The sequence below is a fragment of the Martes martes genome (genome assembly GCF_963455335.1).
Source record: "Martes martes genome assembly, chromosome: 9".
Taxonomy (NCBI): Eukaryota; Metazoa; Chordata; class Mammalia; order Carnivora; family Mustelidae; genus Martes; species Martes martes.
This window is the reverse complement of record NC_137896.1, coordinates 10178964-10201133: the sequence shown is the minus strand read 5'-3', so window position 1 is coordinate 10201133 and position 22170 is coordinate 10178964. Positions and strand designations below refer to the sequence as shown.

General features: G+C 54.2%; 1 protein-coding gene across 2 annotated transcripts in view; it reads left to right on the top strand.

The window, feature by feature from the left end:
- The first annotated feature begins 921 nt into the window (after nt 1-921).
- Nucleotides 922-22170, top strand: part of BCAS4 (breast carcinoma amplified sequence 4) — a 55911-nt gene continuing 34662 nt past the window's right edge. Inside the window, exons 1-2 of one of the 2 annotated variants that reach the window (XM_080813232.1) lie at nt 922-1642; nt 16843-16914. In XM_080813232.1, the coding sequence (XP_080669358.1) occupies nt 1181-1642; nt 16843-16914 (534 nt within the window). In that variant the 5' untranslated portion in view covers nt 922-1180. The remainder of the gene's footprint in view (nt 1643-16842; nt 16915-22170) is intronic. The other variant, XM_080813231.1, reaches the window with a different exon arrangement.

Here is a 22170-nt window from a genome sequence, read left to right as displayed (position 1 = left end):
TTTTTTTTTTTTTTTTTCCTTTTTTTCTTCACTTGTTAGCATTATGTTCGTGAGTCTCATCTACCGGGGGAAGTTTGCTGAAGTCATCTGAAGCCAGTCCTGGGCTTTCCTGAGGATCCCAGCCCGCCTGTCGCGGTGAGGGTCTGGTCTTGATTCCTGGGGATCTTGTGTGATGAGAGGAAGGGCTCCGAGCATCAGGAAAATCACGACGGTAATGAACGGCCACATTCAGGTTCCGTGAGTTCCTATCAAATCCTTTAACGAACCACCTGCGGCCCAAATCTTTCCCAAGATTTTTCCAGAAAGCGACCCTGACCTGAAGGCCTGAATGTTTGGGCCGAGATGTGGAGAAATGAGCGGGAAGCAGATGTGGAAATGGGAATTGTACAGATTGTACGGGGACAGATCACCCACAAGCCGGAGGGAGCAGGAGCTCACGCCTCCTACCTGGGGTTGTCAGATAAACTCCACATTTAGATTTAACCGGGATTGGGTAGGGGGGCGAGGAACGGGGGGCGTCGCCGATATTTATTAATAACCCTAAGCCCAGCCTGATTTTGTTCCACGCATGCAACATTAAAAAAAAAAAAGACGTCATAGGAAAAATGAGAACTCTAGATTTCCCCAGAGCTCTTCACCATTTTTTGGATTTTCCTCCTTCGGATTTTTTTTGGGGGGGGGATGCACCGCGCCCTCTTCAGCCTCTATAGAGGGTCTACACAAGCCTCCCAGGGCTGTATGTGTATGCGGGGGGGTGGTGGGGGGTCAAGCTTAGAGCATTTACGAATTCCCTGGGGAGTTTATTTTAAAAGCTGCTCCTGGGAGGGAAAGGCCGCTGCAGCCGGTTTCCCTAATTCCCAGGACTCTCCGCTGGGCGCAAACAAGATGCTGGAGTTAGGGCGGCCTTGGGGGCGGGGCTTTGGTCTTTAAATGAAAGGATCCTCTGGATGGCGGTTCTCTATCCTGGATGCTGGAAACACCGGGGGAGCTTTAAAAACTCCTGATGCCCAAGCCCCACCCCCAGGGGTTCCGGCTGGATCGGCCCGGGTGAGGCCAGGCTTCCGGGCTTTTGAAAGCTCCCCGGGGCAGTCTAAAGTGCTATGGGGGCTGGGAACCGTGGCTCCGCCCGGATTCCAGGGAAAAGGGGTGGTCTATACGGGCGGTTCTCAAACTCGGCTGTATGTTGGAATCATCAGGCGAATTTCCAAAAACACTGGTGCCCTGGTCCCAACCCCAGAGACTGTGTGTGGGCGGGACTTTGGAAGTTCTAAGGGTCCCAGGTGATGGCAACGGGCAGTCGAGTTTGAGAAGCTTTGCTTTACCAGGTGGTGCGAGGGCCGGGCGCAGTGAGCACCGCGCGCCACTGGGTGGCGCTGCCCACTCGGCCCGGCGCTCAGGGAGGCGCGTGGGGGCCGTGGCCCGGTGCGCACCTGCCCCGCCTCCTCCAGGCGGGCCACGGGGCATGCAGCCGGTCGGGGGCGGGGCTCCGAGGCCGGGACGCGGCCACCGGCTCCCCCGCAGCCTCCTCCAGCTGGACCCCGTCGCGCTCCTGATGCTGCTCGTGGACGCCGACCCGCCGGAGCCCGTGCGCAGCGGGGCGCGCGAGCTCGCACTCTTCCTGACCCCCGAGCCCGGGGCCGAGGTAGGGCATAGGGGATAGCGGTGGGGGAGGCGCGTCTCGGGGTTGAGGGTCTGGGCTCTTGCACCCCGCGGCAGGAAAGGGTGGGTGCGGCCTCCGGAGCGCCGGGACCCGAACCCTTGGCGTCCCCGCCGCATCCTCTCACACCCGGCACAGGGGCCGGAGGGCCCCCTCCTTTGCGGAGAGGTGATGCCTGGCACCGCCCAGAGATACGCGGCAGGTCGCACCGCTCCCTCCTCCAGCGGATAAGGCCCCCGGGGTCGCAGACTCGCGTCGCTTCTCGGTCAGGGCTCCCAGCATCGGCGGGGACTGTGGAGCAAGGCGCGCAGGCAGCCGCTGCCCTTTGCCAGGCGGGGCCCTGGGGAGGCCGCCCCCGGGTCCTGCCCCCAGCCGGGCGCTCAGCCCACTTCGCCGCGAGCCAGGGGCCCCGGGCCTGGGAGGAGGCGGGCGGGCTGCGTCTGTGCGGGGAAGCCCTGGGCCTATGGTCCTGCTGTTGCTAAGAGGGAAAATACCTCGTCTCTATCTGTACTTTCTATTTTAAAAGCACAGAATAAAAAGTAGATCTGAAACTAGGCCCTTCATCTTCCCGCTGAAGCCAGTCTGTTAACAGTGCCGTGAAAAAGTTATTTATCCAAGTCGGCCAGGAGTTATTTAAGGCTTGAATTCAACTCATTCTCTTTTTAAATCTCAAAAGCAGGACAGAACTATAGCAAATAAAGGGTGAGCACCCTCTCCTTTTTCTCTGCGTCCCTAACTCCAGTCCCCAGAGATAACCATCACCAACAGTGTGGTGTACCTCATTCCAGACACTTAAAAAATGCATTTTCAAATGTGGGTATGCATACAAATTAGTAATGCTATGTGTTAGTTTTTCTAAAACCCCACTTGATACTGTAATGCCGTTCTGCAGGTTGCTTTTTTCCACTCAAAATCACATGAACAAATGGGGAGTGACTGCTAATGATAAGGGACAGGGCTTTTCAGGGTGATGAAAATGTTCTGGAATTAGTGGTGATGGTTGCGCAACTTCGTGAATACACTGAAAACCACAGAATTGTACACTTTTAAGGGGTGAATTTTATGGTATGTGAATTACATCTCAATTTTACAAAATAGCATGGACATATTTTCACGTCAGAATGTATCCATAAGAGCTGCCCAATAGAAATATAATCTGAGCCACGAATATGAGCCATTCATGTAATTTGAAATGTTCTGGGAGCCACATAAAAAAGGAAAAAGAAACAAGATGAAATTAGTCCCAATATACTTAAAATAGTGCCTCCAAAATGTCAATCATTTTAATATGTAATCAATATAAAACAATTTTAATGAGATTTTTACTTTTTTTATATGCTAGGTTTTCAAAATCAGGCTTTTTATTTTTTTTATTTTTGAGAGAGGGGGAGAGAGAGAGAGTTTGGGGGGGTGGGGAAGGGCAGAAGGCCAGGGAGAGAGAACTTAAGCAGAATCCTCTCCCTGCTCGGAGCCGGTCCTGGGGTTCGATCTCATGATCCCAAGATCATGACCTGAGCCGAAATCAAGAGTTGGACCCTTAACCGACTGAGCCACCCAGGCGCTCCCAAATCTCCATTTGGACCGGCCGCATTCTAAGTGTTTAATAGTTATATGAGGCTGGTGGCTTCCGTGTTGGAGAGCGCAGGTGCCATCATTCTTTGGCTTCCTAGTATCCCACAATGAAGTAATAATTATTCCCGTTTCCTGGGCACATACTATGTGCTAGCTGTGTACGACGCCCTGTTCCCACTGACCCAGTGGCCAGGAGGTTTTTGGGTGGCCTGTATAGCTGAGAAAACAGAGGCCCTCGCAGAATCAGCACTGCCCACTGGAGGGGCCGTCATTTATGACCTCTGCCCCCAGGGATGGGCTTTTGGGGTGTCTACAGTTTTTCACTGGTTTAAGGAATGTGAGCATGTTTCTCGTTCCTTCTCTGCCTTGCTCTCAGCAGAGAGATGTCATTGTGCCCAGCGGCTAAACCTCAGCTTCATTTTGTCTCTATTAGGGACAGCCTTCAAGACAAACTGCGTGTGTTAACTTCATTTTCTCACTCGGGGCTCTCTTTAACTCAGACACGGGCTGGCTCACACTCGTTTGTGAGAGAGGTAATGAAGAGCCCAGCTCCCTGCAGCTCCGTGAGGCAATAAACCCACTTAGAGCTCTGGCTGAAGTTTATTTACCAGAAGCAGCAGAAACTGCGGGAGCAGAGTCACTTGTAACCTCTACTTGAAGCTTAATTCATTAGCGAGTCCCCGTGCTGAGACTGTTTGCAGATGGGTCAGTGAGCTGGAAAAGGGAGATCTGGGTTGGGAACAGACCTGGACAGCTGGGCCCTTCTCCTAGGGCCCCTTTTGGGGTTTTTTTTGTTTGTTTGTTTTTGTTTTTAAGATTTTATTTATTTGAGAGAGAGAGAGAGCATGAAAAGGGCGAGGGGCAGAGGGAGAAGCTGGCTCCCTGATGAGCAGAGGGCCTGATGCGGGACTTCATCCCGAGACTCCAGGATCATGACCCGAGCCGAAGGCAGTTGCCTAACCAACTGAGCCACCCAGGTGCCCCCCTTTTGGGTTTTAAATGGGTCCCAGACCAGCCAGCTCCGGTCCTAGGGGTGTCCTGGGATTCCTAGTGAAGTGGACCCTGCTGTGTTCAACACCTTGAACCTCTGGTCTGTGCCAGGAGCTGGGGACAGCAGTGAAACACGCAGGGGCCCTGCTCTCAGGACACCGTCGGACCATAGACACATCACACACAATAGCTCTAGATGGGGACAGCGGCCCCGGGAGCAAACACGTGGTGGTGTGGTAGAGGGTATCTGTGTGAGTCAGCGAGATGGAGCGGGCAAGGTCTCTCCAGGGAAGCAGAGACCTGAGTGGTACCCACTGAGGAATGTGCAAGAAAGAAGCAGCCCAGGGACCTGACTTTGTTGGGCTGCAGTCAGGGAGGGCTGCCTTGAGGCGGCAGCATTTTAGATTGAGCCCTAAAGTGTGAATGAGAGCTGGCCAGGCTACGAGGAGAAAAATCACCCAGGCAGAGGGAACAAAACCTGCAAAGGCCCTGGGGTGGAAGGAAGCAGGATGCCCTTCCGGATGGGAGAGCAGCAGGTGGAAGGGGCCGCCGTGGGAGGTGTGGTCAGCGAGGAGGGCCGAAGCGCTGCCGCAGCGTGGCTGGCAGACACTGGTGGGCAGGTGAGTGTTTTACTGTTTCTGGTGCCTTTGGGGTATTCTGTTCAACCAGTTTTTTTGTGTGTTTTACTTTCTCTCTTTTTCTGGTTTGAACTTCCTCTTTTGTGGGGGAGTTTCAGGCCGGTCTCGAGAAGCTGCTTCAAGATGGCAGAGAGAGAGATGTTTGCTTCTCGGATGCGCTCTGATTTACGAGGACGGGTCGCTCAGGGCCCTCCCGAATGGTGGAGCGTCGGTACCCACGCACGGGTGAATCCTTGGCCGGGCTCTTTCAGAGTCCTCTTCGGTTCCTCTGCTGGGACACAGGACAGGCTTGTGAGGTTCATGGCCTGGGTGGGAGGACATCAGGCCAGCACTTTCCGGGGCCCAGGGTCTCTGCTTGAGTGAGCAGAGAATGAAGGCGGAGAAAACACCTGGTCCTGTTAACCGCAGGCGGACTAGAGCAGGGGTTGCAAACTCGTGGCCCCAGTGCCGAGTCCCGCAGTCTGATGTGACTGGATCTGTCAACAAAGGTCTTCTTAAATGGAGCACTCTCATGAAAAACTCCGAGTTTCTGGTTTATTTAAAATATTAGGCAGTCTGTTGTTGTGTTTGTTTTGTTCTGAAGGAAGCTCTCTGCCCAGTGCGGGGCTTGAACTCACAACCCCGAGATTAAGAGTCACACGGTCCACCAGCCGAGCCAGCCCGGAGTCCCTCGGTCAGTGGAGCAGGTGACTCTTGATCTCAGGGTCAGGAGTTCAAGCCCCACATGGAGCATAAAGCCTACTTACAAAAATGAAGTAAAATAAAACATTAGCTGTTCTGGTAGGTCTGGGTCCCTGTTTGCCACAGTCCCCAGTCCTCCCTGCTGTCTTCCCCGTACTGAAGCTTCCCCATAGCATCAGTTACCATTTACCCTTGAGCTTGAACTTTTGATTTTTCTGTCATCACATAGGGAGAAAGTGGAATGACTTCTCCAGACCATGTGTTTGGACTAAAGTAGGAAAACCTAAACTAGCCAAAGATGCCCTGGAGTTTCATGAAAAAAAAAAAAAATCAAAGAGGTATGTCCAACCTGCAAACACCATGTGCTTGTGCCCCCCCTCCCCGCCCCAGTCTGTGTCCTTGTGACCTGCTGGTTCTCTTTTGGCTTTCAGGTGAGGGATGTTCAGATGCCCCGTTCTCAAAGTGCAGTTCTGTGTTCCTTTATTCCTCAGATCTTTATGGTGAGCCCCCTGTGTGCCAGGCTCTGTGCTGGGCAGGGGACCAGGGAGAGGCCCGCAAGGCCAAGGGGGTGTCTGGCCTGAAGGACTGGCACTGCGGTGAGGGAGATGAGCGCACTGGTCACGATCGAGCAGAATAACTAAGTGGTGCCCAATGGCGTGAAGGGGACAGCAGAGGGACGATGATGGACATGCAGGGAAGGTTGGAAGGAATCATCTGGCAAAGTTCCAGCAGCACGTGCATGGCCCGAGGGGCAAACATGAGGCATGGGGTGTGGGGGGACCTCGGCAGCCAAGGGTGATAGTGGGTGGGGCGAGACCAGGGCGTAGGGCCATGGGGAGGGATCTGGATTCGATCCTAGGGTGCTGGCCATGAGCAGGGGTGCACTGGCCATCAGCAGGGGAAAGCCATGATCAGGTTCCTGGCCTCACGGCTGCAGGTTCTCGAATGTGCTGCAGGGGCTGGAGCGGGAGCAGGGGGACCACAGATGCAGCCGTCTGAGGGGACGTGGCCTGAGCTGGCCACGATCCCTGAATCAGAACCTTTAGGATGTGAGGGGCCAAGGCCAAGGCAGGTGCTTAAAGGGGGCGGCCTCTCTCAGAAGGAAGTTCCTGTCTTTCTGCCCTGTGGAAGGAGCCATACCTGGGTCTGAACAACCTCTTCTCGTAGGACGTCCCCGCTTTGTGGGAGGGTCAGGCTGGCTGAGTGTCAGGACGGATTGAGAAGCTTTAAAATAGAGAAGTTCCGAAAGATCGGGAAGGACTTCAGTGCCTGGCAGCCGGGCCGGTTAACAGCAGTGCGTCCGCACAGTGGACAGTTGACAGCTGCAGGGAGAGTCAGCTCTGGGTGGCCGTTCATGGTGGCCTGCGGCGCCCGGCTCCAGGGGAGAAAGGCGAGGGGCACGGAGGTGTGTGTGGTGTATACAGCCACTTACACCGCAGAAAACCCCACACCTATTTCATGCACCTATAAATAGAAGATAAGGGGGAAGCAGTCTCCAGGGGTGGGGCCGGGCATAGCCGAGGTCAAGAGCACTGATGTAGGGCATGGTACCCAAACTTTGCTGAAGGTTGCAGTCATCTGGGGATTTTTAAAAAAAATCCTTTGGGGGGGTGCCTGAGTGGTTCAGAGGTTGGGCCTCTGCCTTCAGCTCAGGTCATGATCTCAGGGTCCTGGGATCAAGCCCCGCATCAGGCTCTCTGCTCAAGGGGGAGCCTGCTTATCCCTCTCTCTCTCTGCCTGCCTCTCTGCCTACTGTGATCTCTCTCTGTGTCAAATAAATAAATAAAATCTTAAAAAAAAATTAAAAATCTTTTCGGGGCCTGCTGCGTGTACCACCACCAACACCCCCCCCCCCCCCAGCCCAGGTAGTCTGATTTCACTGACGTGGATGCCACGTGGACACTGGCCTTCTGAAAGCTCTCCATTCTGATGGGCATGTTGGGAAATCAGTGTGGTTGCTGATCGTGGGCGCCCCCTGTGAACAAGGCCCAAGGCTGGGCTGGTAAACTCTCCCGTGGGGATTCTGATAGCCAGCCTGCCCGTCTCATATGGTGGTTGGGGGGGTTGGATGAGCGAATCTGCAGAAAACACATGGCGTGGGGCCTGGCCCGTGGTTAGCAGGCTGGGAACATCCGCGGCCGTGATTCATTCCCTCGTTCTGCAGGTGTGTCTCGAGCACACCCCTTGCCGGGTGCTGGGAGGGAGAATGCGTGCGAGACGCTTCTGTCCTTAGGGACAGAGCAGGTGTGGGGGTGGATGCACAGTAATTGTTCGGGACAGTGTCGGGCAGTAGGATTCCAGCCCTTTTAGGCCCTTCGTTGGTGCTGAAGATCACGAGTTTTCACTCACCACGGCCTCGTGGAGGCCTAGGAACCTGGCGTTCACTCTGCCCTGCGCGCATGAGGCCGGCTGTAGGTTCCAGCTCTCGGTTTGCAAAACCCAGTTGCTGAGCCCACAGTCCACGTGAGCCACCAGTTCGCCTAAAGTGGCCTTGGGTTCTGAATTAATTCCTTGGTGCAAGTGTGATGGAAATGTGGCCTGGGGGTTCTTTTTTTTTCTTTTATTTTTTTAAAAGATTTTTTATGTATGTATTTGACAGAGAGGGACACCGCGAGAGAGGGGACACAAGCAGGGGGAGTGCTCTCTGCTGAGCAGAGAGATGGACACGTGGCTCCATCCCAGGACCCTGGGATCATGACCTGATCCAAAGGGAGACACTCAACGACTGAGCCACCCAGGCGCTGCCCTGGGGGTTCTTTTAAAGTAAGCTGGGGTTGGTTTTGCTCTTAAGATAAGTTTTGTTTTAGGGGCGCCTGGGTGGCTCAGTTGGTTAAGCACCTGCCTTCAGCTCAGATCATTATCCCAGGGTCCTGGGATCGAGCCCTGCGTGAGGCTCCCAGCTCAGTGGAGAGCCTGCTTCTCCCTTTGCCTCCTGCTTCTAGAGCTTGTGTGCGCTCGCACGCTCTCTCTCTCTCTCTCTCGCACGCGCGCGAGTAAATAAATAAATACAATCTTTTAAAAAAAAGTAAAAAATAAGTTTTGCTTCAGAAAATAAGTATATGCACTTGTCACAAAATTCCAAGGCCCCAGTGGCCAAGGAGTGGTGAGGAAGCTTCCTCCCACCCAGGTCCCCAGCCCCTTGCTGCCCAAGCGGAGGCCACCACTGTTCCTGTCCGTGTCCCCTTCCCGCAGGCGTGACAGGTCCTTCCCCACCCCACCTGTAGCCTTCCGTTGGTGGATCCTGCTTCCTTCACTCAGTTGGTCTTGGAGATGTTCCCGACGAGCACACACAGGGCTGCCCGATTATTTTTAGCTGCTCAGCAGAATTACATCGTCTGGACTGCGGGTCCCGACAGCCATTTGTCTGCTGATGGACATTTAGGTTACGCGGCCTCTTTACTCCCACAAAGCCTGTTGCAGGAGGAGCTCTGCACACACATCGTTGCATTTGTGCAAGTATGTCTGTCAGATAAATACCTAGCAGGGGATTTCCTGGGCCCAAGGGTACCTGTGTTTTAAATTTTGGTTGCTGTTGCCAAGTAAACCCTTTTCAAAACCAGGGTCAAGGCAAGCATAGTAGAGTGGCTCAAACCTCAAAGTCAAGGGTCCCTTGAGGCCTGGCTGGGCACTCTTGTTTGTCCTGTTTTGGGGGCCGGAGAGGAAGGAGTTCCCGGGTCCCCTCTTTGGGAAGTGGGTTGTCTCTGAGCCTGTCAGGTGCTTCCTGGGCCCAGCTTCTAGGGGCTTTCGACCATCGCTCCGGCCCTTCCGTCCTGCGCACAGAGACAAGGCTGCTGTTTCTGTCTTCTGTCGGGCTGGTGGAAAAGTGGACACTGACGTTAAAAAGACTTTACTTTGCGGTCCTCTGAAGGGACCACCACGGCTGCTTCGGGAGAAGAGGTGACAGTCCTGCTGGCGTGCCCAGGGTGAGGGCAGGCCCCACGGTCCTCGGGTCGCTTCCTTTCCACCCAGGTCGTGTCCTTGGGAACCCCCGGCCCCGCCTGGATGGAGGAAGCCGCAGGGCAGGGGCAGGCAGCGGGTGTGGTGTCAGAAAAAGCTGAAAAACCCGCCCTGGAACTCGATGTGGCTGCAGGTGGGTGTCCTCTGGCTGGCACCGTGATTTGATTTGAAAAATGCTAAGTGGTTGCCAAATTCTATAAAGGGGGAGTTTTCTCGTAAAAAATCCAATGTCTGGCTTCTCTGAAGGTATTACCCTGTTCCTGGCCTGGCTGGATGGACCTTGTGGTTGCCTAGGAGGATTCTCGAACATGCGTGCATGTGCGTGTGCGTGCGTGTGTGTGTGTGTGTGTGTGTAAATGGCGTTATTGCGATGTAATACATACACTACACAATGGAAGTGTGCAATTTAATGGCTTTTTGTTTATTCACAGAGTTGTGCAACGATCAACCTGAATCAGGTTTAGAAATTATCATTACCCCTGGAATTAACCCTGTACCCCTCGCTTCTGCTCCCTGATCCTCCTCGTTGGTCTGCGTTCTGTCTCTATAGATTTGCCTGTTCTGGACAATTCATATATGCTTACGTTTTACTTTAAAAAAAAAAAAAAGATTATTTATTTATTTGAGAGAGAGAGAGCGCGTGCGTGCTAGCCGGGGGAGGGGCAGAGGGAGAGAGAGAAGCAGACTTCCTGCTGAGCACAAAGCCCCATGGGATACAGGGCTCGATCCTACGACCCTGAGATCATGACCTGAGCTGAAACCAAGAGTCAGACGCTCAACCAACTGAGCCACCCAGGTGCCCTATATATCCTTGTGTTTTAAAGACGTGGGTCTGTGATCGAGCCCCGCATCAGGCTCTCTGCTCAGCGGGGGGACTGCTTCCCCCCCCCCACCCCCCCCCCGCTTGCCTCTCTGCCTACTTGTGATTTCTCTCTCTGTCAAATAAATAAATAAAATCTTAAAAAAAAAAAAGAAAAGACACAGACCCGTGGCTCAAAGGCCACGTTCAGCCTGCAGACAGGTTTGTTTGGCTCTCATACTGTGTTTTAAGTTGGGGGGTTTTGAATTCTCAGACCTGGAAAGTTTGCATACATCCCTGGGTCACTGTCTGCCTTGAACAAAACCAGTTTGGCGCCTTACCACCTGGTTCACTCTGCTGGGGTCAAGTAGCAGCTGCCCTCTTTAGACGGGGACGGGCTCTCCTGTGAGACCCAGTCCCCACCCCTCCCTGTTGTCTCTCTGCCTGGAAACTGAGTATTAGCTGCCATTCATTATCCGGCACGTGCTGCTGTGTTCCCTAGAGAAAAGTAGAAGGTCTCTTCAAAAAGTGAAAAACTGAAAATAAGCAGTTTGCAGAAAGCGTACTACTCCCTTGTATTCCTTTCCTACCTGGCTTTTGTGTCCGTGGCGTTCGAATGCGGAGACCCTGGTAGGTCCCAGTCACACCTGTCTTTTGTATGGGTTTGACAACTTGCCGAGAGTAACCCAGAGAAATTACTTCATTGATCCTTCTCAGCTTCCATCTCAAGACGGAATCTGAGGATTGTTTTCCCCCAACTTTCAAACGGGAAACCAAGGCACACAGATGTCAGAGTGTAGTTAAGCCCACACAGCCCAACACGCAGGGGTGGGACTGGAGAGCAGTCTGGGCTGCTGTCCTCAGGCTGTAGCCCCATTTCTCCCTCCTTCCCTTGCTCATTTTTCTTTCCTTGCCCGCTCCCTCCTTCTCTCCTTTCCTGCAACAGGGGTTCTCTGGGCACTGTATTGGTTTCCAATCGCCGGGTACCAAACTTCCCCAAGTCTTCGTGGCTGAAAACAATCACCATATTATGGCACATGGTTTTGCAGGTCTGTGGGGCTCCCCTGAGCTGTTCTGCCCCCAGAGTGCAGGCTGGGCTTCGTCCGGGGGCTGCCTTCCGCTGGGTGCTGCAACACGGCCTCACTCAAGCCAGGCAGTGGGTGCTGGCTGGGCGTCTCAGTCCTCCACGCAGCCACTCTTGTCCTGTGGGGTCTCCGGCAGCATCGCCAGGACCAATCGACATGGCTGTTGTCTTCCAGGAGGGTGAGTCAGATGTTGCCAGGTCTCTTGATGATGTCACAAAATATTCTTGCACCCGTTTTATTGGTCAGAGCGAGTCACGGGCCAGGCCGGATTCGGGGGGAGGGAAGAGTGGCCTCTACCTCTTCCTGGGCAGGGGGCAGAGTCAGCTTGCACAAAGGTATACAGATGGCGGGGGAGGAGTCAGAGGGACATCTCCAGAAGCCTGAGCCCCAACTAGGTGTCAGGTGTTGCTCTAGGCCCTGGGAATGCAGAGGTGAGTGAGAGGCACTAAGACCCCTGCCCTATAGGGGCTTTCTTTCTGATGGAGGAAGATGACACAAAACAGGCAAAATACACAAGACGTTAAACAGTGATGGAGGCTGAAGAGGGAGATAATTTGGTGTAGGACGGGGAGTGGTAGGGACTGTAAGGCCAGGGAAGGCCTCACTGAGGAGAGACAGTTGAGCAAAGGCTGAAAGAAATGTGCAGTTGATAATGGGAACAGCAGGTGCAAAGGCCCTGGGGTGAGGATGTGGTTGGTGTAGTTGATGGGGAGTGAGCTGTGGGCACTGAGGTTAGAGAACAGATGGAGGGTCCAGATGGTGTAGGGCTCGCAAGGCATCTATTTGGTGATGGCTGAGGGAGGTCTTGGACAGGGGAGGACTTTCTTTTTTTCTAATTAAGATATAATTCATGGAATTATAATATAATATAATTCACGGAACAAAACATTTACCATTTTAAAGTATACAATTCCGTGGTTATAAGTATATTCACTATGTTGTACAAACATCACCAGGGCCTTGTTCCAGCGCATTTCCATCCCCCGAGAAAGGAAGACCATGGCCATTAGCAGTTCTTCCCTCGTTCTCCCGCTGCCTGTTAACCTCCAACCGGCGATCTGCTTTCTGTCTCTGTGCATTTGCCTCTTCTGAACCTTGACCCTCAAAGGAATCATGTGATGCTTGGCCTTTTGTGTCTGGCGGCTTTCACTCAGCCTCACGCAGAGCATACCCATGCTCTAACACGTAGCAGGTCGACATTCCTCTTGATTGCCACGTAGTATTTCTTTCCTTTTTTTTCTTAAGATTTTATTTATTTATTTGACAGAGAGAGAGAGCGAGCACAAGCAGAGGCAGAGGGAGAAGCAGGCTCCCCCCTGAGCAGGGGGCCCGATGCAGGGCTCAATCCCAGGACCCTGGGATCGTGACCTGAGCTGAAGGCAGATGCTTCGCCAAATGAGCTACCCAGGGGCCTGCCACATAGTATTTCCATAGTGTGGACACGGCACATTTTGTTGTTTGTTTATCACTTGGTGAACCGGAGTTAGTTCCACTTTTTGACTCTCATGGATAACGCACACCTTTCCTGTAAGAACAATGTGTTTTGGGGCACCTGGGGGGCTCAGTGGGTTAAGTCTCTGCCTTCAGCTTAGGTCACGGTCTCAGGGTCCTGGGATCGAGCCCCGCATTGGGCTCTCTGCTTAGCGGGGAGTCTGCTTCCCCCTCTCTCTGCCTACTTGAGATCTCTCTCTGTCAACAAACAAACAAACAAACAAACAAAAACAGCGTGTTTCCCATTCCCTGGGCTCTGTGGCTGGGTCATAGGGTAACTCTGCGTTTCACCTTCTGAAAGTGCCGGATTGGTTTCCGCAGCAGCAGCACGGGGTCCCAGCCCTCCCCCCCCCCACCAGTGGTGCACGAGGGTTCCAGTGGCTCCCGACGCTCGGTGGCATTTGTCATTGTCTAGTTTTGCAACTGTAGCCACCCCGGTGGCCGGGCATGGTGGGCTGGGAGATTTCCAGCTGACAAGGGCTGTGGTTGTGACAGGGTCTTTCAGAGGAGTAGACGGTCGGGGGGGCCAGTGAGTGAAGAGTGTGCCTGGTGCCCGGCACGGGGCAGGGGGGGTGAGGGGGGTGGACGGAAGCCGTGGGCTTCGGGCTACGTTCCGAAGGCAGCACAGAGAGAATTTGCAAACACACCAGGTGGGGCGGCCTGAGAAGGGCCAAGTGCACCGAGGCTGCCCCCATCACCTGAGCAACGGACAACGGAGTTTCCACTTGTTGAGCTGCAGAAGCCCACGGCGAAGGGCCTGTTTGTGGGGTGTTTGGTGCCTGTCACTTGTGGGCAGGGACCAGTCGCATTTCGGTTTCCTGGCATCCCCGGCTGGGAAGCTTGGATTGGCACTTTGGGAGATTGATGTAAGAAAGTAGATGCTGTGATTCACGTGTGTTAGAAATGCCCCCGCCGTCCCCGCAGGCCGAGCCCCAAATGTCACGCTGGTCGAGCCATTTGCTTTCTTCCCCTCAGAGTGTGACAATTTATGCCCGGGGAGTTGCACGGGAGGGCGAGGGCATTCATTTTGCTGATGGGCTGGTGAACAAGGAATGTGCACTGCAGCCGGCAGGACTCTCATTTCTGAGGCCACTTAGGGGATTATCTTGAGAGAAAATTGTCCTATGAATGATTTGTGGGCATGGCGGGTTGGCTAATCCCGAGCTCCTTCCTGTTGGTTGGGAACGTCTCCGGCCCGTTCCTCGTCAGCTGGCCAGTCAGCAAATGCCTTCTCGGCTCTCTCCTGCTTTGGGGCCCTGCCCCAGGAGGTGGGGGGAGAAGCAGGGGACGGAGACTAGCTGATAGGCAGCCATAAAGGGGACACTTTCCCCAGTCTCCAAAGAGCCTCTGGTAGTGACAGACCTCAGCTCTGCACTCGGAGTGCTCAGGGTCAAATCTGGCTTCAGACTTTATTAGCTGTGTGACCTTGAGTGAGTGACTTAAGCTCTCTGGTCCTCTGTTTCCCAGTCCATAAACAGGGGGAAGGTATAGCCCCTGCTGTGCAGAGTTCTTGTGAGAATCAAGTGAAAGAATGCACATACAGCGCTTAGCCGTTATTTTTACTATCTAGTGAGGGAGAGACGTAAAGCAGCCACCAAAGAGCACCTACCGTGTGTCCGTCCTCTCTTCACCAATTCGACCGCATCCATTATGTGAGGTTAACCTCCTAACAACCCTGCCCGACGGGTGTGGCGGTTGCTGTCACAGGGGAGCCCACCGAAGGCAGAAGTCAAACCCTTGAATTCAGGTCCCACGGTTGGCCCAAGAGAAGATGGGATTTGAACCCGGGACGGATTGACCTCCTCTCGGAACACACCGGGGTAGGGTGAGATGTGCTGCCTCTGAGGAAAAAGCTTCGGGTTCTGCCGGGGAAGGAGGCGGCCCATCCAGCTGGGGCGGGGGCGTCCACGTCCCTCTGCTGGTGGCTGGTGTTGCCTTCCTCAGTGGGTCCGGGGTCCGGGGCGTCTGCACCTGCACTCTGGAGGGAGCCTCCCCCGCCCGTCTGTGCCCTTCTCCCATCTCATCCCTCCCTCTGCGAGCAGAAGGAAGCGCCCAACCTTCCTGTCTCCCATGTCTGTGGCCTCTTGCCTCCTTCTTCCCTCCTTAGCACAATAAGAGCTTCTTTTCCTGTGATCTTACTTTTTGGGGGATGGAGAGAACTTCCTTTTGCCTCTCAGTCCTCCCTCCGCTGTGGTGCCCTTCCCTGTCGAGCCTCCCCCGTGCGGGCACAGAAATAGTCCCAGCTGTGAGACGAAGGTGCCAGAGTTTAAAATTGCAACTTGGTACTATTTTTACTCCAGCCGGAAAGATGTTGTGTGTTTTTTTGTTTTTTTTTTTTTTTGCACAGCCGTTTATTTTGTTGTGGTAGCGACGGCTCCTGCCGCAAGCAGGGGGCCCTGGTGGGGTATCAGCGTCTCTGCCAGGACGAGTGGGCGATGAGGGGAGCCTTCAGGTGTCGGGGTGCCGGGACCAGGCCTGCCCAGAAGTGTCTGGGGTCGCCTTCCTGGAGCAGAACAGTCTGGCCCGGTGAGCCCGAGCAGGTGGCTCACGTTCTTGGCGAACTTTCTTCCCAAAGGCCTCATCGTTACAGAAACAAAACAAAAGCAAAAAACTGGTATTTTAGAAGTTGTGAACATGGTACATACTTGAGGGGGGATAAAAAAGGTTCAGGCTGATTTTTGCACAAGTGATTTGAACGGGGTGTAGACCGGCAGACCCTTCCACAGCCATGTTCGACCTGGCCAGTGCTTGGCAGGATGTGAACCCATGCTACCATTTAAAAATTGGGACATCTGAGGCGCCTGGGTGGCTCAGTCATTAAGCATCTGCCTTTGGCTCAGGTCATGATCCCAGAGTCCTGGGATCGAGCCCCGCATCAGGCTCTCTGCTCAGCGGGGAGCCTTCTTCCCCCGCCCCCCCTGCCCCGCCCTGCCTGCCTCTCTGTCTACTTGTGATCTCTCTCTCTGTATCAAGTAAATAAATAAAATCTTTTTTAAAAAATGGGACATTTTCCATAACATTAAGATTCCTGGCTTCTCTTGAAAAACACAGCCCCGAGTCTGTGTTTACTGATGGCTGCTGGCTGTTCTAGATTTGGGCAAGCACTTTTCAGATCACCGCAAAGCCCCAGAGGCCTGCTTTATGTTACTGCTTGATGTTACTCATGATGTAATTCCCCATGCCCGGTACCTCAAGGTTTGGACCCTTTCGATAACATAAAGCACTCGAGGCTCCCTTGTCAGACCCTGTTCCCCAATTCCTACTCCCCAGGGCCAAGGGCGAGCCATTAACAGGTTGCCAAATAAAGTAGAGGATGCCCAGTTCAATCTGAATTTCAAATTGAATGATCGTTTAGTGCAAGTTCATCTCCTAATTATTAGCAGGTTGGTCTGTGTGGTTCCAGGCCTTTCTGTAGGGTTTCCAGGCCTGGTAAACCACGTATGTCCTTCGTGCGTTGTTACGAGGATGGGTTTCTATTTCCATCTCTTCTGCATCTTTTGTGAGCTCTCCGTGGTCTTTGTTAGGGGGCGTTTCTCACGGTGTGTAAGAGCTCTGAGGCTGTGGACTCAATCCCAGTGGGAATCCTGGGCCCCCCACCTGCTACCTGTGTGACCTCGAGCAGGCTTCCCTCGCCCCTGAGGCTCAGTTTCCTCATCTGAACAATGGGGTGATGCGGGTAGCTTTGTCCTGCTTCCTGCTAGTTTTCACTCATCTCCTCCCTTGTGACATCTGCACAGAGTGGATGGCTGGTGGTGGCTTTAACCAGGCCTCTGTCCACGGGCGTCAAGATCGCTGCCAGCTTATCACGATTTTAAATGAGGCTAGGAGAGATTTTGAAAAGGGAAGGGAGGTCTGAAGGGAACTGGGCAGATAATCCTAAGATTTAGTTTGCTTTAAAAAAAAAAAAAAAGTGAAGGGCGTTTGTCTCCCTGGAAACCACTTGCTAATCTCCAGGATATTGTCTCTTTTCAGGCGAAGGAGGTGGAGGAGACCATCGAGGGGATGCTCCTCAGGCTGGAAGAGTTCTGCAGCCTGACTGACATGGTGAGTGCCTGCCTGAGAGGCCCAGGCCAGACTCCAGGCCCTTCCTGGAGTTTTCTGGGGAAGCCATTTTGGTGGTGATTTAGCAACCAGAAGGAATGGGGCAGCAGCCAGCGGTGAGAGGAAAGCCACACACACACTCTCTCACACTCTCTCGCTCTGTCTCAACACCAAGGCTTCCTGAGGCGGCCATCTTGGTAACGCCCATCCCCCCCAGATGGCTCTTATTCCACCGAGGAGCCTGGAGTGGGCCACCAGGTGGCACTCTCGGGCACCGATGCGGGGAGCCGTTCAGCGGGGATGCTAAGACTATATTTAACTTTCCTCGGCTCTGCGCGGTCCGCCAGGCAAACATGGAGACAGCCAGGAAATGGCTTCAGGCCTGCAGGGCCTAGAGGAGCCTCCAGTCCAGGCTGTAGCCCGAGGCAGGGTTGGGTATCAGGTTCCTTCGGGGATCCTCTTGCTCTCTTCGCTTTTGCCTCCTACTCTGTTCTGTTGGATCAGATCCCCTTGGCTGGTGGAGAAGAAGATGGAAGATGGTGCCTTAGGCCCAGAAGACAAGGTCTCCACTCCAAATTCTGTAAAAATCTCTAGATCCTTGTGTCCCCAGGATGGTAGCCAGCCAGATGTGGGGCCCTGAGGAGCCATGATAGAATTTTCTAGAAACTTTCAGCACCCTGGGTTGAAGGCTTCTGCCCAAAGGCCCAAAGGGCAGAGCTCCATATTGTGGTGAGGCCCTGCCTGTCCCCGGAGCAGAGAAAGCCCAGCTGGACCCAGTGGGGTAGATTTGTGCCCCCGTGAAGCAGGTGTCTGGGGGAGTGTTTGTGAGAGCCCAAGGGTGTAACAGTAACAGCAGCCTCGGACGTACTTGGTGCCGGGCACGATGCGAAGCATTTTTCCTTGTCACCCCATTTCTCCTTGAAGCAGCGTGAGACGATGGGCACCGTGTCATCCCCATTCACTCAACAGACCTACCTCATGCCACCCTCTGGGGACACAGCAGTGAACGAGACAGAAACATCCCCAAGAGGACCTGTATGTGCTTCTCTCTTGAGAACCAATTTTCTAGTTTGGGGGTGGGTCCAGGTGGGGGCCGGGTAATGAGACAGACTTTATTGATTGATTTATTTAGATTTTACTTATTTATTAGGGAGAGAAAGAGAGAGAGAGCACACGGGCAGGGGGAGAGGGAGAAGCAGACTTCCTGCTGGGCAGGGAGCCTGACGTGGGACTTGATCCCAGGACCCTGAGATCACGACCTGAGCCAAAGGCAGATGATGAACCCCCTGAGCCACCCAGGTGCCCTGAGACAGACTTTAAACAGCCCGGACAGTCCTTCCTTCATCACCAGCCATTGGACACCTTCCCTGACTGGGCGCCTTGGTGAGCCTGAGGGTAAAGAGAGAGTCAGCTCTGTCTCCCGTCCCCCCTGCTGCAGGAGCCTCCCGTGGGACCAGGACTGTCACCTAGGCTTGAGGTACCCGCCTAAAGCTGTGTTCAAGATGCAAACGGAGATTGCGGAGGTTTTGAAGAGAGAGGAGAGGGTCTAGAAGGAACTGGGCACATGATCCTAAGACTTAATTTGCTTTAAAAAAAAAAAAAAGAAGAAGAAGAAGTGGAAAAGCAGAGGCGTTAAATTCTGCCTGGAAAATTGGGAAAGCTTTGCCGAACAGGTGGTGATTAATTTGGGGCTTGAAGAAGGAACAGAAAGAATTCAGCCGCTGGGGAGGGCGAACGTCCAGGCAGAGGCACTGACCCATGGGTACGGTGTGCTGGCACAGTGTGGACCATGGGGGCCCACAGGCAGGGGGTGGATCTGGAAGATGGGTGGACTGGTGACCTAGGGACACTTTGTTCTTAAGTTCAGCCATCCTGCCCCTTGAAAGGAGACCTACTCCCTGCCTGAGGGGAGAGCTTGGAGCAGGAGTCAACCTGGATGGGCAGAGGTGCTCGGCCACCCTGCCTTAGAAACTGTCAAGGCCTCCTGGCGTGGCAGGGAGGAGCCTGTGTGTGTGTCATCTGGAGGCCAAGGTGTCAGGCAGCGCGGACAAGGCCCTCCCCTAACCAGAAGCCTGGAGATACATTTATGCAAATATTTTAAGACTGAGATCACACATGATCCATGGACCCAGTCCCACCTGCAGATAGGTTGGATGTTTCTGGAAGGAAAAGAAAAAGGAATTTGCTGCTGACATTTATAGAATGTCATGCAAAAAAATCAGGATTTCTGGCTTCTTTTGGAAGAGCAAAGATCTGGCTCCCTTGGGGGGTGCTTGGTCCCACCTGCCCAGCATCAGCGAGGGTGGCTTAGTGTCCTTCCCCCTGTGGACAGCATGTGAGCGCTCCAGCTGGTCACCGTCCACGGCTCCTGTGGGGGCTCCCCGACTCCATGGCCACCTGCCAGGTACATCCGTCATGTGCTTGTGCGTTTTATGGCAGAGTATGTTTCTCTGTACTTTGGGCCCTACTGAAAGCAAGAAAATGAAACCAGACCAAAAGGGTCCTGTGTTTCAAGAAAGGGAAGAGAGTGGGTTTCCCATGGGAGGGAAGACCATTTCATGAGTTTATATGTAAACAAGTGTGCATGCATTAAGAGAACATGTCAGGTATGATGCTTTTTTGGTCCCTGCCATGATGCTCAGTGCTGACGCTGTTTCGATTATGGAAATCCTCCTGCCCCAACGGGTGAGGCTCAGTTTACCCGGTGTGTCTGTCCACATGGCACAGAGAGAGGCGTCCAGCTCTCAGCCTTGGCTTGGGACCTCCTTCTCTCTTTTGATCCAAGCTAGGAATAAGTGGGGACCTTGGGGGAGCAGGTGATGTCACAACACGTACACTGTCCCCTGGGTCCCTGCGTTGGCCTTTGGAAACACTGATCACATTAGAAATCTGAGAGACGCCAGGCTCCCTGCACAGTCCAGAGAGAAGCAGCTCCGTTTCCGATCAAATCAGGCTCTTAGAAACAAGAGTCCGGCTTCCTGTCGGATGCATTAGCTCCACGGTCAGCCTGTCCCTGACAACTCTGTGTGGCTGGAATTCATGACCCTGCGCCTGCCACCTGTTTAGACCTTAGATATAATGCTAGTCACTGCCACTTTGAGCTCTCACTCTTCCGGCTCTGGGGCCTTGGACATAGCATGTCACCTCTCGGTGCCTTTCTTTTCCCTTCTGTAAAATGGACATAATGGTCCATAATGCATCACACTACCCCAAAACTTAGAGGTGTCAATCAACAACCAATGTATTATGCAGGCCAGGGCAGGGCACAGAGGGGACAGTTCATCCAAGCCACATGCCACCTGCTGGGGCAGGGATTTCCAAGGTGGCTCCTTCTCTTGCTTATGACGTCTGGGCTAGGAATGCTGGGTGGCCAGGGACTGGCTGGTGTCACTTGTCCCCGTGCAGCCTCTCCTCGGCGCTAGCTCGGCCTCCTGCAGTGGGGCATCCCGCCTCCCGCAGCAAGCGTTCCGACAGATGGGAAGTAGAAGCTGCCAGTTCTCTGGAGGGCTCGGGATGGAAATTGACACAGTCTCACTTCTGTCCTGTTTTACGGGTCGAAACCGTCAGGTAGCACACCCAGATCCAGGGGGAGAGGTCCCAGACCCCTGTGTCCGTGGAAGGAATGGAAAGAATTTGTAGCCCTCTTTAATCTGCAAACCATGTCCTTCTCCTAAGAGTTACAGCGCGGACGTGATGAGGCGGGGATGGGCCCGTTACATCCTCTAGACTGACCACAACGACGAAGACCAACAGTACCAAGTATGGGCGAGCGTGGAGCCCAGAGACACCTGCTCACGCGTCGGTGGAAGCACAAAACAGCCCGGCCCCTTGGGAAACAGTCTGGCAGATTCTTACCAAGTCACACGTGCGCTGACCCTCCGTCCGTCCCAGCAGCTGCAGCGCGAGGTGATTACCCGAGAGCCGAAAACGGGAGTCCGCAAAGACCCGCGCACGAGTGTTCTGAGCGGCCTTGTTCATGATGCCCCAAACCGGAAGCAACCTTAATGCAGAAGAGTGAAGTGGCCCGAACACCGTGGGCGCCCCTCCTGAACGTGAAGACGGGGAAGGAGTCAGACACAGAACACCTCGTGTCGGGAGCTGGGTCGTGGTTCGCTCCGGGAGGGCGGTCATGACCGGAGCCTCTTCGGTGATGGGACGTCCTACACGTTGGCCAGGGTAGGGCTGACACAGATGCCGACACACACGTACATGTTCACCCAGCCGTCCGCTTGAGGCCGGGGCCCTTTGCCGGCCGTCATTTCCTATGTTCAATTAAAAATAACTGCTTAGCCAGGTGCCAGGTCTGTAGGAGGTGACCCACGTGTGGTGGCTCCCGAGGCCACCGTCATCATCACCAGAGCCCCAGGAGGTCGTGACCCCAGGAGGATTTGTACAGCCTTCAGCTCAGTGCCCTCTGGAGCGTCGGCCCCTTGTCCGGGCCCTCCCTCCCTAGCAGGGAGCAGGCTCGCTCTTTGCTCACATGGATGGAGCAAATTCTTTGTTGGCCTCGGGCCAGCACTTGCATTTGGCATTGGTGGGAGTTCTTGGGTCAAGTGCACTTGGCTGTCCTTCCTGGAGGCCCTGAATCATCCTGGACAGCCGTCTTTGCTCAGCGAGACCCCGTGTCCGCCGGCCAGCTCCGGGGAGGTGGGAGACCAGGCTGGAGAAGGGTCTGCTGGGTGCTCAGGCGGGTAAACCCGGCTGGGGGTTCATCCTGGCAAAGGCTCAACCCGCATTGGCTCTTCACTGACCTCTCTTTGCTCAGATGCATGTGACATGAGCGTGTGAAGTGGGCGTGACGACAGAAACGTCTTGCTTTCCTTTGACTCCCCTATAAGAAGAGCGCGCACAGGGTGGCCACAGACGCCGGGGAGACTCTAGGGAGTGGTGGGGACTGTGGTTAACCAAAGGAGACAGCTGTCACCCAGCTCCAGGTGATTGCTGTCACATGGGACGTGGACCCAGGATGGCCAGGTCCTCTGCCTTTTCACAAGAAGCTGGAAATCTGAGCTTCTCAGGGAAATATGCCTCATTTTAGACTGTGGCGCCTGGTGTGGGTGCGCTTTGGTTTTTTCAGATGTGACGTGGGCTGACTCCGCAAGGCCCCACAGAACATGCGTGCAGACCTCTGATGTCACCCGTAGCCTCAGACCGACCGGCATAGGAACCTGCCATCTCCTGCGTGGTAGCCTGTGACCTTGGGCCGGCTCATTTCGTCTTCCTGTCTTTGCTTTGTCCTCAGCCAGGAAAGGTTGAAGA